The sequence below is a fragment of the Plasmodium yoelii genome (genome assembly GCF_900002385.2).
Source record: "Plasmodium yoelii strain 17X genome assembly, chromosome: 8".
NCBI classification, from domain to species: Eukaryota; Apicomplexa; class Aconoidasida; order Haemosporida; family Plasmodiidae; genus Plasmodium; species Plasmodium yoelii.
The window spans coordinates 902,996-920,826 of NC_036180.2; the positions used below are offsets into that span (position 1 = coordinate 902,996).

Here is a 17,831-nt window from a genome sequence, read left to right on the forward strand (position 1 = left end):
AACTATGGCTAAATTTTTAATTTCATTTTTCCACTCAACTATATAACAATGTATATATAACAATACATATAATAATATATATAATAATATATAATAATATATAATAATATATTCATTTTATGCATATTCTTATGCGTATTATAAATTTCCCCGCCATAAAATTTATAAACTTTACAATGGTGAAAAAAATTGTTCTTATTTTTTATTTTAAGCATATAATACTATATTTATAAATTCAAGAAAAAATATATTTTTTTTTTTTCAAGTTAAAAAAAATAAAAAAATTAACCTCACTTTATTTTTCCATAATTAAAACATGCTACTTTATTATACTACTAACATTTTGTATATAGAATAAATATCAAGATTAGGAAAATATAAAACCAACTTTTTTTCAAAAATATAAATTTATTGTATCACTACCTTAGGTATATATATATATGAACTTGTTCTCTTTCTTTTTTTTCTTTTTTTTTTTAAATTGAGATAAAGGTAATTATTATATTAGTGGTATTTATTTTTTTCCACTTACCATAAATAAAGAAAAAAATAATTATTATATCCTGGTTAGCATATATAATAATATAATTCTAATATATACTATTATATGTCTATTATAAAATATATACATACACAATATATATATATTGTAATATATATAACGGGGTAGGTAAATAATAATTATGTACACTAAGCCATGTGTACTTATTTGTAAACCCTCAATGTGAAACAGCCCAACGGTATCATTAGTAGAATGCCATTTTAATTTTTGCTGAATTAAGAAATGTATATGTATATATATATATATCGTAGTATTTACAAACATTTGTAAGTATGCTTTTTTTTGGTCCAATTTTTTCAAAATGATTAGACGAGGTTAAAAATATGTGAATAAACACCAAATCATGTGCATATCTATATATACATTTTTTTGTACATTCTTTAATATTTTATTCCCTCTATATAAAGATAATATTTTTTACATTTAAAAAAAAAAAAAAAAAAAAAAAATATTATTAATAAATGGTCACTAGTTTTCGCTTCAAAATGATGTAATGTTTGTAAACATTTCTATTACCTTTTATTAAATGGAAAATAAATATATCTTTTTTTTTTTCTTTTTTTTTTTTTTTTTTTTTTTTTTTTTTTTTTTCTTTTTTTTTGTGTATTTCCCCATGAGAATCAAATTGTAGATAAATAGATGATATAAGGGGGATATAAAAATGAAAATAATTATTGGAATTGTGTTATTATTTATTTTTAAATTAACATATTGTAATAATCATAATGAATATATTTCTTATGATAAAACATATAAATATTTAGTAGACATATCTAAAAATAATAATAAATTAATATGTGTTGAAAAAGAATATAATAATCTAATTTATTATACACACAATAATGAATGTGATCCTCACAATACTTTTAGTTTTTCCTTTAACTCTACATTTAATTTTGATGAAGAATTTTATATCTATTATAAAAATAACAAAAATTCTTTTATTGAAACTGAAATAAGCCCATATATGGCTATAGGCTCATGTATAAATTGTTTATTTTTGGATGAAATAAATTTATTAAGTCTATACGGATATACATTTATTTATAACAATTCAGACGATTACTATTATAAAACTTATTACAAGGGCATCCTCGATTTGTATCACGACGCCGAGGTTGGCAGTGGCAGTGGCAGTGGCAGTAGTGGCAGTAGTGATAGTAGTGATAGTAGTGGGAGTAGTGGGAGTGGTAGTAGTGGCAGTGGCAGTAGTGATAGTAGTGATAGTAGTGGGAGTGGCACTTTTCCAAAGCAGAGTGAAGCGAACCCAGTTGATGGGGAAAGAGAAAGTGGTGTTATTCCTTATATATGGGGTGAGAAAAATAAAACCAAGTTAGAAATAAACTCAATAAATGGGTTGCATAATATTGAAATAGAAAAGTTAGATAAATTTTTAAAAGATAATACGATACATTATACAAATGATGAAATAAATAAAGAAAATGAAAATACATCAAATTCTTATGATTATTCTTTAAATAAAAAAATTATAAATGATTTTTTTATGAATTTTAAAGAAAAATCAAAAATATCTGAATATACAAATGGAAAATCATTACTTAATAATAACAAAGATATATCATTTATTGATACATTAACTAATATTGTATATAAAAAAAATGAATGTAAAAAATATATGAAAGATATAAATAAACAAAAAATATGGTCTAATATAATTTTTATTAATTTTACAAAAAATTTAAATATTTTATCACATATTAAAAGATATAGTGGAACATATAGACAACTTAAAGATATGTCATTGGGAAGAATAAATTCTGATAAAAAAGGAAATATAAATAATAATTACAATTTTTTTAATAAAAATTCTAAAATTAATGAATATATAAAAAATATACTCGATTTAAATAATAAAGAATATCTAATAAATAATAATCTCTTTATTTTATTAGCAAATGATGATGTTAAACAATTAGATGAAATTATATTTTGCTCAAAAGATAAAAATAATTATTCTCCTTTATTTTATATTAATAATAAAAATATATCTATAGAATATGAAAATATTAAAAATAAATATATGTCTACTAATGGAAACAATTATGTTTTTTTGATCAAAGTTTTATTTTTTAAAAAAAAAATTAAATTAATTTTAGTTGATTATATAAGAGGTGTTACTGACCCTATGAAATTAGCTATTCCATTCTTTTTTTTTTCTACTCATTCTTTTTTTTCACAGTTTGTTCATTTTTTTATAAAAGACAATTTGATAGGTTGGATTCAGAAAAGCAAGGTTCTATACTTAACGTCGATAAAAAAAATTATATCATACCTGTTTGAGTAAGGAAAGAAAAAAAAGAAAAAAAAAGAAAAAAAAAGAAAAAAAAAAGAAAAAAAAAGAAAAAAAAGAAAAAAAAGAAAAAAAAAGAAAAAAAAGAAAAAAAAGACTAGCATCAATACCATTTTTCGCACAATTTTTCGCACCATTTTTCGCGCCATCTTCGTATGTGCCCACAATTTGTCTCGTTTCATATTGTTACCAACTTTCTATTCCACACATTTTTATTTTTTTTTGTCGAACAGAAGTACCATTTATAGCAAAAAAAAGTATGATGTTATTTCAATCGAAAACAAAATAATATCAAATATATTTTTATTAGATTTATGCCATTCAATCTTTAAGTTTGTGATATTTGGACGATATAATCCGATAAAAGATTATTCATTATATAAGTCTATAAGTTTTGAATCAATTTTATTAAATATGATAAGTACATTTAAATTAGATGAATTAACAAATTATAAAAAATATTTTGAAAAGATTACAAAAAAAGAAACAAATAATATAATTAATTTAAAAAAAATAAAAAGAATGGATATTTTTGAAATTATAATTGTACCATCTAATAATTATATTAATTTTCAAAAAATTTTATCAAATTTATTTAAAGCTATATTTGATTGTGGAGGTAAACATGTTTCAAAAATATTGCAAATTGCAATACCACGAGCACATTATGATATGTTATATAGTTTTAATTGTTACAACTATCAATTACATAGTTTTTTAGTTAATCTTCTCGATCTTCATAACTATTATTATGAGCATGCTGATGTAGACAATTTATTCAAAGAGAGTCACAATATTCTCAAACAATTGGTAAGATAATAAAATGTTGACAGAAATATAAAGTTTGAATTTTTCCCCTTTTTTCCCCCGTTTTTTCCCCCATTTTTCCCCCATTTTTTAATGCGCTATTTTTAATACTATATGTTTGGAACTTACGAACAATTCCATTTAGATCAACCTTTCTCTGGATGAAATGGTCAATTTGATTCCTTTCAATCATGATAAAAATCTTATAAAATATTTCATTATTATTCTTTACTTTGGAAATGATGTAATAAAAAAACGAGAAAATATAGAGGAACTAATTATATGTGTTCGTAGCATGTCTTATAATAATAATGCATACACATACATACGTATATACACATACATACACCTTTTTCATTGCATCTGAATTTTTTTTGATTAAGATGTTCTGCCTGGATAAAGAAAACTCAACATACATACAACTTATACATGAATTGAGATATTTAAATATATCACATGCAATAATGATTGCATATTTATCTGGAGATAAGATTGGAACTCTGTGTTTGTGGGAAACAGAAAAAAATGAAGAAAAAAATGAAATAGTAGAATATAAAAAAAATATTTATGATGTTCCAAATATTCTTGAAATGAAATATACTACATTCCCAGATTCTAATATATATTTGAAAAAAGTTGGGATTGATAGTTCAAATATTATAGCATCAACATCTATGTTTTTAAAAAGATTTAATAATATATATTTTGGGGATATACATCTAATAATAGAAAATACAAATAAATATGTGGTAAGCATATTTTTAGTATCTTTTATGGCAAGTGTTGTTTTAATTGCTGGAGAACTTGTAAAAGATTTGAAAAGAATTTATATTTATAGAATATTTAAAAATATATTTATACAAAATTATGCATATAATATAACAAAATATTATACATTTTGGAACACGAAAATATATGGATTTTCACAATATGAACCTGAATGTATGTTACTATTTAATAAATATAATTTATATGAAAAATATTACAATACTACTTCTACACTTATTACTGACTCATTAAGCTCTCAAAATATAGCCAGTTTAAAAAAAAAAATACTGGACAAAAAAATGGGCAAAATAGTAGAGAAAAAAAATGAACAAAATGAACAAAATGGGCAAAATGGGCAAAATGGACAAAATGAACAAAATGGACAAAAAAATCCCGATTTTGAACATGAGCAAGACACTCCCTCTTCTCTAACTAGCCAAAATAAAAAAAGTATGCTTTACCAAAATGAAGAACTTATAAAATATTTTTCTCAAAAAAAAAACAGCTGTCTATGTGATAAAAATATGATTAATAAATCGAAAGGGGAATATGTTGTAAGTGAATATTTAGAACTTCGATACAAATTTATGAATAAAATAAAAAAAACTAATACAAAATTATATGAAAAAATGTTAAATTATAATTTTTTTAATGATCCTTTAGATATATCATATAAAACAAAACATTTTGAAAATGAACAATTAATAGACATATGTAAAGATATCAAATTTCAAAAAAATAATTTATGCTTATTTCATAAATCAAGAATTATATTAACATATTTATATTTATTATCATCACAACCAGATTTTATATTTTATGTAATAAGTCCATTAGTTTTTATTAAGCCACAAAAATATTGTGATAAATATGATATACCATTAGTTTTAAATCATATGCTAAAAAATAGAAATTTTTATAAAAAAAGTTCAAAAATTTGTATAAATTATGCATTTGCACATTTTATATCAATAGGTGATCAAACAAAAAACTTAGTCATTACAGCAAAACTTAGTGGAACTATGGTAAATATAAATGCAAGCAATTTATTATTACTTCTTCCTATGAGTAAGCGAGTTGATATATTAGATTATTCTCAAAATAATGAATATGATATTAAAGAAGAAATATTAAATGAATATTTTATATTAGGTAACCCATACACTCCTATAAATATTATTTCATATACTTATAAAGAATATGATAAAATTAAAAAAAATTCTCATGTTACTATTTTAGGAGCTTTTATAAAACAAAATGATAAAAATTTTGTTACTTATCATAATATTACTGAAAATTATGATACAAAAGCTGGTTGCTCAACTGGTCATATGTTTGAGTTAGATGGAAAACCTATGTGTTTTTGTAATATATTATCAAATCAGAAAAATAATGAAAATAGTGAACATATTAAAGATCATCATACTTATAAAAATTGCATATATCCATTTTGTGAACAAAGCAAACAATTTTGTTATCTAAATGAAAAATGTGTAGATGGGAAATGTGTTTGTATTGATGGATATTCAAGAAATCCTATGAGTTCTTTATGTGAAAAAAATAACGAATGTGTTTTAAATTCAAAAGATGTATGTAAAGATCCAGGAATGTGTGTACTTGCAGATAATCGTTATGTTTGTTTATGTCCATTTCCATATGTTCGAGTATTCAAAGATTGCTTACACCCAATGACTGCAATCAAAATGAAGCTTATAATTTTTAGCAATTTTAAAAACGATTTTTCAAACGATGAAAATGATGCTTTCAAAAAAGAAAATTTCTACATAAATGTCTTTGGATCTATGCCTCAATATATTAAGGAGGCCATCAATAGTGTAAGATATCCTCTTGTAAAAATAACATACGTACAAAGAGAAACTACGAAAATTATTTACTCTTTACGAAGTGTTTACAAGATATACTACCACTTCAATAATAAACCAACTATCTTTTATATGCATAAAAGGAGTTATGTAGTGCACTATATATATATATATTTTTTTTTTTTTTCTTTCAGATAATTAAAACCGATCTACGATATCGAATTTACGTTAAACCGATAAAAAAATTTAAGCATGGAATAAAGACAACGGTAATTATAAATCAAAGGACTGACCCAAACGAACCAACTCCTATTGAAGTATTTAATATTTTTTTAAACCAATTAAGTGATTCTCGATCAGCTTTAAATAATGGGTTTTATTCATATTTTGCCCGATTTACATATATCGAGTATGTACATGCTTTTTCAACAAATGAACATATTTCTTCTTTTTATGAAAGTTTCATAAAATATTTGCCAAATTTTTTAATTAATAATTTTAAAGTTGATTTATTTAACGAAACCTCTATCTTTGTGTGTATAAATTTTATGATACTAATTATTGTTATATTTATGTTGTTTTTTTATTTTATATATTCATGCGTGAAAAATATGTTTATACGAAACGGTCGAATAAACACATTTTGAAAATAAAAATTAAGGAAAATCATATAATAAATAAATGCAATTATTATTAACTATTGTAGAGTATATGTAGGTATACATATGCTGCCACAAATGGAAGGATCATATATTCACTCTCATTTTATATTTTTTCCATTTTTATCGTAATTGCCGTCATTATAATTATTATTATTTTTATAGCTATTACATTATTTTTTATTTTATTTGGATATTTTTTTTTTTTTGCTATGAAACGCTTCACTACAAGCATAATATTTTGATGGAGCCCATTCCTTATAGTATCATTAATTTTTATGTATTAAAATAAAAATATATAGAGACTTGCTATGTTTTCAATAAATTAGAAATATATTATTCTTTCATAAAAATTACCAGAATACATAAAATACTTATAAATATATTGTAATTATTAAAACAAATGATACACACATACACACCACGAATAAAAAATAAAATAAAATAAAAAAAAAAAAAAAACGTATTATTTTTTTTTTTTATAGCTATTTATAACCACTACCACGTTAATAATATAAGAACAAAATTATGACTTGTTAATGCATAAACTGCTTAATTCACCGCCTTTAAATAAATATATATAAATAGCTATATAAACGTAATATATGCATCCTTTTATATATGCATGCGAATGTAAATATTTCACAACATTGTAATGGAACGGTTATTTATTATGGCTCCATAAAAAAATAAAATAATAAAAAACGACAAGCATAAGAATAAGCACAATTAAATTATATTTTATTATTTTTTTTTATTTTAATAATTTAAATAATATTTAAATACTATAATATCCATATTTATTTAATTCATTTATTTTGTGTTTTATTTGTTATGTTTTTTTCTTTTCTTTGTTTTTTCTTTTCTTTCTTTTCTTTGTTTTTTTCTTTTTTTTGTTTTTTCTTTTTTCATGAGTTTGTTTATATATATAAATTTCATTGCTGCCGTTTCATGTTTTTTACATTTTTATGTAGTGTCAATTTTATCTGCATTTCCATAACAGATTGTATCTTTAAAAATTTATATGTATGCATGTATTTTTCGTCTCTTTGCTACTAGTTTCATTATTGCATATATTTTAATTAATTTTTTTTATTCTTTTTGTTTATGTATTTGGGTGTAATTCTATTTTTCTGTTCTATTTTTTTTTGTTGCCATCCCTTATTAACAGGTATTCTTAATAAAATACCTTTTAATTGGGGATGAAAAAAAAGAAAAAAGAAAAAATGAATATATAAACCCAAACTGGCATGGGAAGAGATTCTCACCCTGAACCCTCCTAGTAGCTGATTTTGTTCTCATTAGTAGTTAAATTTTAATTGTGATAATAAAAAATTTAAAGAAAATAAAACAATAGCTTATGGTTTGACTCTTTATTTTTTTTTTTGTGTAGCAATTAAAAACGAACATGGGGTTGCATATTGGTTTAGAGCGGAAGGACCCATAATGTCGCGTTGTTATTTAAAGCTCATAAACTTTTTGTATTTTTGAAATAAAATTAAAGTAAATTAAAATGGTCTCATTTTATATTTGTCTTTTTTTTTTCAAAAAAAATCAAAAAGAGCCATATGCTTCAATCAGTATACTTAAATGCTGCGCTATTTTATCTCTCAAGTCAACCAGGAGATATATATATTTTTTTATTATATCGTTGTAAGAATGAAAAACATTTATTTAAAGCTTCTTTTTATATATCCACAAATGTATAAGAAGAATGTTATACATAAATATTTTTCATTATTATGGCGTAAAAAATTAATGTAAATTAAATATAATAAAAAAACGTGGAGAATTAATACAACGTACATATATGTATACATAATTAAGATATATTTATCTTTATATAATCACATATTAATATTATTAATGTGTGAGCATATATTGTTGTATTTTTTCAAAGCAAGAAGGAATAATACGTAAAATTAATTTTTTACTAAATTACTCCTTATATATGGTTGGTATCTATCGGCATTTTTCTTCTCTTTTTTATAGCTATGAAAATTATGTATATTCATAATTTTCCAGTAAAAAAAGAATGAAGAAAAATGTTTTAGTTTCATGAAGCAGTTAGCTCTGCGTGTATACAATAACAGGTTGTTACATCACAATCATGAATTCGATAGAAAAACAAAGGCTTGGTAGCATCCCAATTATGGAGTGTTACGTAAATTCGAACTGCCTCTATAAAGATTACAAAAGAGAAATACATAAAATTGCAAAATATATACATAATATATATTTGCACATTTTTGTGTATTTCATTGAAATAGATCGCACATTTTAAAAGGAGGAAGATGGGGTATAATGCGAGTAGCGAATTTTCCAAAAAATGCACACGCATAATGTATAAACATATATATATGCAATGGGCAATTTTTGATAAATTTTCGATACTTGAGCATAATATTTTAGGAGAATTTTTTCTTAGGCCAGCATAAACAGAGAGTATATTTTCATTTTTATTTTGAGAATATAATAATTGGGTTATTCTCAAAACTTGTCTTTATAATATAAAGATTGTATCTTGTATATAGTTTTATTCTTAAATCATTATGTTTATATGGATTATGTACATATATGTGTGTTTATGTAATTATTCGCCAATTGTTTATTTCTCATTTTTTCACAAAAAATAAATTAACATGAATTCCTTAACTTTTAAAATAGCTATCCACATAATCTATTTGGAATGGATCCCTAAATTAAGAACATTATAATACGTAACTTTTTTTTTCTTTCAGAAGATGTAACTCTGGGTGAGTTAATTAAATTTGATACCGGATTGAATGGGCAAAGGATTGTATCTTGATTTTTCTCGCATGCCGAAAAATGCAAAAAAAAACAAAACAAAATAAAATAAAATAAAACAAAATAAAACAAAATAAAATAAAATTTCACTCTTAATACCGAAACATGATAAAAACACAAGGAAATTCCAAGTTTATGTATAGAAAGTCATATTATATGACAAATGAAGAACAGTATATGCATATTTATAGATTTGTATGATTCCTTAAATCGTGTGTATATCCTATTTTCTATTAATCTGCGAACATTTTAGTATTTTTATAAATTATCAAAGTTATTGAAATTTTTTTTATTTTTTTTATTTTATGCACATGGTATATTGTATTACTATTGTCATATATATTTCCGTATTTGGTTTTATGTTTTACCATTTTTTTTCATATGATTGGTTAAGTATAGTATCACTTAAAGTGGACTCTATTTTTATTTTGTCATTATAAACATTGTTTATATGTTTTGCTTTTCATTTGCATTTTTGTTTTGAGGATATTCATTAGCCTATGAAGAACCTTTTTAAAATAAACAAAAATATAAATTTATTTTTATTATAAAACTATTTACTAGATAAAATAATAATATATTGCTTTTATAAATTTGTAAATTTATTAAAAACTATATAATTTTGTATTTTTCTTAAAGGTGGTATTGTCCTAATTTGCTCTTTTTTCGCTTTCTTAAGCTTGACCATTAGTTTTTAATGATTGGTTATAGTTTTTCATATTCTGTGAATATATTATATACAAGGTTTAAAAAAAGAACAAATTTTATAAGACAAAAAAATGTTCACAACTTTATAAAATTTATGAGCCTATCTGAAAAAACAAAAATATAAAATTGGGACCCTAAAATATTCTTGTCATGTAAATAAAACACATACATAAACAAATGGGCCTAAATAAGAATACACATAAAAACGATTTAGCAATTTTTAAGAATTGCCAAAATTTTAAATGCATTAAAGTTTTAATTTCCATAATTTTTCCTTTTTATTATTATTTTATTTTTACGTTAAATTCGAAAAAATCCTATGCTATATTATGTCATAAAAATGTAACAACTTTTACACAGGAGGACAAGAGAAAAAAAAAAAAATAAATATGTGCATTATAAAGTAGTTTGTTTATTTGTTTTATTATATTTTGTTCATTCCAATTTTTATAAATTGTACAGGAAAAATTAGAAAAAACAATTTTATTGTTATCCATTTTTTTTATTAACATTAAAATTTCGTAGTTTAAAACATAAATTACGTGGACAAAAATTGTGAAAAAAAAGGGGGGAAATAATCATATATTTTAATGTAATTTGAGAAAAGGGGAAAGTTTTTAAGAAATGGATAATAAGCCACAAAAAAGGCAAAGAGGTACGCCATAAAAAAAAGCAAAGAGGTATGTCATAAAAAAAAAACAATATAATAAACAATAGTTGGAAAAAATAACAAATAAAGTAAAAATAGTGAATATGGGAGAAATAAAAGTAAAAAATGGTAAACTGGAATTTCCAAGAAAAAATGATGAAAATAATACCAAATTTGACTTATTGGATTTATATAAAAAAAAATATCAAAAGATAGACATAAATAAAGCTAAAAGTGTTTTAAATGATTATTTTAATTATCCAAATCTTAAAGAAAAACAAATAGAATGTTTAAATGGAATTAAAAATTTTGAACATATTTTAAATATTATGCCAACAGGAGGTGGAAAATCTTTAATATATCAAATTATGCCATTAATTATTGATGGTATAAGTATTGTAATTAGTCCTTTAATTTCATTAATACAAGATCAAGTAAAATCTTTAAGAAATAAAAATATATTTTCAGAAACAATTAATAGTTCTTTAAATAAAAAAGAAAATCAAAATATATTAGCTATGTTAAAAAGCTTCAACGATTGTAATATAAAAGTTTTATATATTACTCCTGAAACAGCTACAAGCCCACAATTTATATCAATTTTAGAAGAACTATATTTAAATGGAAAAATATCTTTAATATCAATAGATGAAGTACATTGTATTAGTACATGGGGTTGTGATTTTAGAAAAAGTTATAGACATTTAAGCAAGTTAATAAATACTTGCCCATATGTTAGGATATATAGTTGCACCGCTACTGCGACAAAGCATGTGGAAAGAGATATAATTACTAACTTAGGATTCCATGATTCAGATGGTAAAAAAAATGATGATAATAAAAATGGTGATAATAAAAATGGTGATAATAAAAATGGTGATAATAAAAATGGTGATAATAAAAATGGTGATAATAAAAATGGTGATAATAAAAATGGTGATAATAAAAATGGTGATAATAAAAATGGTGATAATAAAAATGGTGATAATAAAAATGGTGATAATAAAAATGGTGATAATAAAAATGGTGATAATAAAAATGGTGATAATAAAAATGGTGATAATAAAAATGGTGATAATAAAAATGGTGATAATAAAAATGATGGTAAGAAAAATGACAAAGAAACGACAAATATGTATAAGGGACTGAAAATTGTAAGAACATCTTTCAATAGACCAAACATTAAATATATAATAATTTATAGTGACTTACTAAAAATTGATAAAAAGGAAAGTATATGTGATATAGTCAGAGAAAAACGAAATGAAGGAAAAACAGGAATTATTTATTGCTTTAAAAGAAAAACGTGCGATATGATTTCAAAATATTTAAGAGAAAATGGGATACAATCATTAAGCTATCATGCAGGTTTAACTAATAATGCAAGAAAACAAATTCAAGAAAAATGGATAAATGGAACTATAAAAATATTAGTAGCTACAATAGCATTTGGTATGGGAATAGATAGAAAAGATGTTTCATATATTATACATTTTAATTTACCAAAATCTATAGAAAATTATTATCAAGAATCGGGTAGAGCTGGTAGAAACGGTAATATAGCATTTTGTTATTTATATTATTCTAAGGAAGATGTAGAAAAGTTAGCATTTATAATAAAAGGATGTTATTCAAACTTAGATGCATATAATCCAAATATGGAAAAAAAATTCGAAAAAGAAATGCATAATTTAGAGTGTGTTCACAATTTATGTATTACTCAGAAATGTATACGAACTCAAATTTTAAATTATTTTGGAGAAACTTATCAAAAAGATAATCATAATAACAAAGATGGAAAATCTGATATTAATTATTGCTGTTCATATTGTTTTGATATTAAAGGCTCCGCAGATAAAATAAGGCAAATACACAATTTATATCAACAAGAAAATTGGAACCCAAAATTTCAAAGAAAAACAAATGACTATAATAATGTAACATCTTATCAATATTCTCATAAAGGGAAAAAACATAAATTAAGTGAAAATGATTCTGATTCTAATCAATACGAAGAAATCGGATTTAATGATTATAAATTAAGTAATAATAGGATTAAAGGATTTGTACCTTTTCAAAAAGCATCCTCAATTATATCAAAAGATATACGAGAAAAAGGAATAGTTGAAGTCATGAAAGAATTAGAAAGACGTGAAGAAATGGCAGAAATTAAATTGCAAGAAAAAAATGATAAAATTCCTAAAGTAAGCAGATTAATACCTACATGTGTTAATATAAAAAAGAAAAATATAATATCATCTTTCAAAGTTCCTCGAAAGCTATAAAATAATTCATATATTTATAAACAAATTTGAAAACATTTGACTGATCCTAATTCATATTTTCATCACCCCCCATATTCATATGATATGTGTGTACATCCATGGGGATATTAATATTATTTATGAAATATATACCCACGATTTGTTTCGAAATAACAACGCTCCTTATATATAACCAGTTATTTATGTTTAGTTTTTCCATGAAAATGGAACATTTTTTTTTCTTAAAAATAAATTTATTTTTTCCATAACTTCCGCTTTTAAATATTCAATGTTAAATGCATATTTGCTATTAAAATTTTTTTTATTACATTTTTTGTGCTTAAATTTTGGTTATTTTTTTAGTATTATAGATTTTTTTTATTTTTGTGATAAATGTTTATGCCTTTTAATACGCAAATTCCTTTCACCACACTTATAAACTAAATAAATATTAACACAAAATTAATATGTAAACAATTTTACAAATTAACAATTTTGTAAAAGAATGAATAAAATATAATAGAATATAGTTTTTTTATATTTTCTATTCATAAACAAAAACAAGTACTAAAATTTAAGTTTAACTCAGTTGATACAGATTCAACCACACTAAGCATAAAACTGATCGTTGCAAAATGTTCTACAATTTATACTTTGGTTATTTTAACTATGAAAAAATGGATAAAGCTTGTATAAAAAAATATAATTTTTTGTTATTTTTTGGTTATTTTTTTGTTATTTTTTTTTAATTGCGTAAAAACCAAAAATTATAACGAAATTATTTTGATATTTTCCATTTTTTTGTTTCAATGTAAAAAACAAGAAAGGGAATAATAATGGTTAGATAATGTTTGTAATTATAGTAATATACAAATTGAAACTTCGAGACTAATCGACAAACGGTGTATGAACAACAATAATATAAGTAAAATATTCAATACACACACGTATATAATATGTATATTTTATTTATCTATATTTTTTAATTACTAACTAAATTATAAAGATGGGATTTGCATAGATGCTATATCGACATTCAATGTTTTTAATGAATTTATGATTTTATAATTAGATCATTAATGTTATTAATTGTACCTAGTTAATTTTTTGTCTCTTTTCTTCATACACACACTTTTTTAAGTTTTATGAATTATTAATATTTATTAATAAAAAATATGAATTGTTAATAAATTGTTGTAAATTAATTGTAAATCCTTAGAATTATTCTGAATTGTTCATAATATTATAAATAGTAAAAAAAAAAAAATTGTAATTTTATTATAAAGAATATGATATATTATTAATTATACAAATTTATAAATCAATAAAATTATATAAAAAAAAAGAAAATTTAAATTAAAATAAATTATTTAGTGTTTCTAGTGTAAAATATTATAGTAATTTCTCTTATAGCTTTTTTATTGTTTTGTTACCATATCAGTATAAAACCAAATGATGGCGCAATAAATAATAATAAAAAAAAAAAAAATAATAATAACAACAACATTATAAACAATGCTTAAATTAATAAACATGAGAAACTGATGTTCTTCAAATTTTTTGCTTAATTATGCAAAAGGAATAATTAAACTATTTAATAATATTCTATAAAATGTTGTTTTATTACAGGTGGTGTAAATGTTGTGTATAAAATTACAACTATTTATTTTTATTTATTATTATTTTTTTAATTTTCATAATAATTATTTTACTCATTATTTGTGTTTCTCTAATCTATATATAGATATATATTTTAAAACATCATTTCGAATTTTACAGAAAATTCGTTTTTTTTCCCTACCCCCGTAATTAAACATGAAAAACTCATATTGAAGAAAATCCATTAAAAGAAATAAAATAATTTTCAGCTAATAGCAAATAATTTTTATATTAGCTCAAATTGTATTTTTAATTAAACAACAAAATCATTAATTAATAAATCAAACACGTTATAAAGCAATTACACAAAAAAATGTTTATGTTTAAGAAAAAGAATATAGACAAATCCAAAGCGCAATCAAATAAAAAACTAAATCCAGGCTCAAATGCAAAAAATGGTTTAGAAAAAAAATTAGATAAAAAAACACCTAAAGGCTCTGAAAATAGTTCAAAAGATAAGAAATTTTTTAATATTAAAAAATTAAAAATATTTTCTAGATTTAAAAATAAAGATGTAACAACAGGTAATAAACAAAATAATAGTATAAATGGTAGCAAATCAAATAGCAATACAAATTCGACACTTATTGAAGAAGAGTCTGTCCCCTATATATTACACAGGGATAGTTCAATTTTCCAAGAAAGTCCAACTAATAAATCAAGCACAAACAGTGAGAAATCAAAAAGTGCAATTTTAAAAATTACGAAACCAAGAAGTGGAGGTTTAAAAGGTGAGAAACCAAAAAATGGAGGTTTAAAAAATGCGAAACTAAAAAGTGAAGGCTTAAAAAGTGGAGATTTAAAAAGTGATAAATCAAAAAGCGGAGATTTAAAAAGTGATAAATCAAAAAGTGGAGATTTAAAAAGTGAAGGCTTAAAAAGTGAGAAATCAAAAAATGAAGAATTAAAAAATGAGAAATCAAAAAGTGGCGATTTAAAAAGTGAAGCTTTAAAAAATGAGAAATCAAAAAGTGATGGTATAAAAAGTGGAAGCTTAAAAAATGATGGTTTAAAAAATGAAAAATCTGAAAGCATTATCTCAAAAGCATCCCTGTCTTTAAATTCAGACAAAGTGGCTTCTTCGGGAAATGAAAAAATAGAGACTCAGCCAAAGGACGAAAATGGTATAATATTAAATTCGTTGGATTCAAAAAATTCAAAAATAAATAGCAAAGAATTAAATAAAAATGACAAAAAAAATTCTACAATTAAGGAAAAATTAACCTTAAAAAAAATATTTAAATCACCATTTAATAATACAAGTAAAAACTCCACAGAATATAATGATATAAATGAAATAACAGATTTAAAAGAAAAATTTAAGCATGCAAAAAGTATATTTGATAAAAAAATAGCCTCAAAAAAATCTATTAATAGTTCATCTAGTAAAAGCACAGAGGATCATAGTGAAAATGGGATACTTAAAAAAATTGAAATCTTTAATTTTTTAAATAAAAAAAAAAATGAAAAAAATAAGAATTTTTTTATGAAAAAAAAAGCAGGTCTTAATAAAAACGATCCAAAATCTATCATAAAAAAAAAAAGTAGTAATAATACAAATTTATTAAATAGAGAACCAAGCACAAACAGTATACAACACTCAACATCAACAACTATGATTTCTGGAATAAAGGAAAAGAAAAATAGCCTTATAGAAAGAGCTAATAAAATTGAAAATAATCAAGTTAAAATATCTAGAGATTTAAATAATACAAATGATGATTTATATGTAGGAAACCGACATACTAACCATATAGTAAACAAACAAATATTGTTCAACGTAGATCCTCCTTTACTTTTTATTGAGAATTCATTCGCTTTATGGTATTACTATACATTACTGTTGTTATAAAATGATAATAAAAGTGAGATTGCATATATTAAATTTTTTAGAGATAGTATATTGAGGATGTAGATGTGTGTATATTTTTTTTGGATAAAATTTATTAAACAATAGACTGACATGTTAATTATTTAAGTGATATATGAATGAATATTCACAAGAGACATTTGGTTATACTATTTTTTTATTTTTATTTATTGACTTCATATTTCCAATTCAATAAGATACATTTTATATATAATGTTTTTTTTTTTGTGCAATTTTGGTATACATCCACAGTGTACAGTTTAACACACACACACATATACATATATATATATGTATGTATCAAAATTATGAATTATTAAAACTATATATACATTTTTATACATATTTAACGCAGCCCTGTGACGCCTATTAGTGACGTAATTGAAATGATATATTCTATTTGTGAAAAAAATAAAGATGAATCAATTAAAAAGCTGAATGACTGCAAAGAAAATAATCAAAAGGTACATAATATGCTCTTTCATTATATGAGCAGTTTGTTCTTTTTATTCTTAATTTGTTGAGATTTTTTTACTTCGATATTTTTACTTCGATATTTTTACTTGGGCATTTTTACTTGACATTTTTACTTCGATCTTTTTTGCCCCTTCGCTAGATATCGAGTACTTTAATGCTTTCCCTAGGCGCCTTGGAGGGAGAAGATGAATCAGTTATTTCTAATTTGAACAAACGGGGGTAATAAAAATAGTAGATTTGTTCATCTTTCCTTATCTTTATAAGTATTATAAAATTGAGGTATATATTATTATCGAAATTGTTATTATTTTTATAGGGAATTGCAAAAGCAAAATTTAAAGGAGGCATATGATATTGTGGAATCAATAAGTTGAGATTAAAAAAAAAAGTTTTAAATTATTCAAATGATAGTTAGAACACCATTATAATGGATAAACTATATAAATAAATTCAACACAAATAAATG

At 22.4% G+C, this 17,831-nt stretch overlaps 3 protein-coding genes and 1 non-coding gene across 4 annotated transcripts; all 4 read left to right on the top strand.

Annotated features, from left to right (window-relative positions):
- Positions 1–1,223: 1,223 nt before the first annotated feature.
- Positions 1,224–6,918, top strand: PY17X_0822700 (conserved Plasmodium protein, unknown function; the record flags this gene model as incomplete). Its single annotated transcript, XM_022955726.1, has 5 exons — positions 1,224–2,863; positions 3,107–3,683; positions 3,826–3,924; positions 4,064–6,283; positions 6,466–6,918. 5 exons carry the CDS (start codon positions 1,224–1,226, stop codon positions 6,916–6,918), a joined length of 4,989 nt encoding a protein of 1,662 aa, XP_022811965.1.
- Positions 6,919–7,728: 810 nt separating this feature from the next.
- Positions 7,729–9,137, top strand: PY17X_0822750. The gene has a single exon (XR_004618860.1). It is a non-coding gene; the product is annotated as a telomerase RNA (non-coding RNA).
- A 2,062-nt stretch (positions 9,138–11,199) lies between these two features.
- On the top strand, positions 11,200–13,380 carry PY17X_0822800 (ATP-dependent DNA helicase; the record flags this gene model as incomplete). The annotated part of the gene is made up of 1 exon (XM_722921.3): positions 11,200–13,380. One exon carries the CDS (start codon positions 11,200–11,202, stop codon positions 13,378–13,380), a length of 2,181 nt encoding a protein of 726 aa, XP_728014.3.
- Positions 13,381–15,331: 1,951 nt separating this feature from the next.
- PY17X_0822900 (conserved Plasmodium protein, unknown function) lies at positions 15,332–17,739 on the top strand (the record flags this gene model as incomplete). The annotated part of the gene is made up of 4 exons (XM_022955727.1): positions 15,332–16,842; positions 17,244–17,352; positions 17,505–17,584; positions 17,682–17,739. 4 exons carry the CDS (start codon positions 15,332–15,334, stop codon positions 17,737–17,739), a joined length of 1,758 nt encoding a protein of 585 aa, XP_022811966.1.
- Positions 17,740–17,831: the final 92 nt, after the last annotated feature.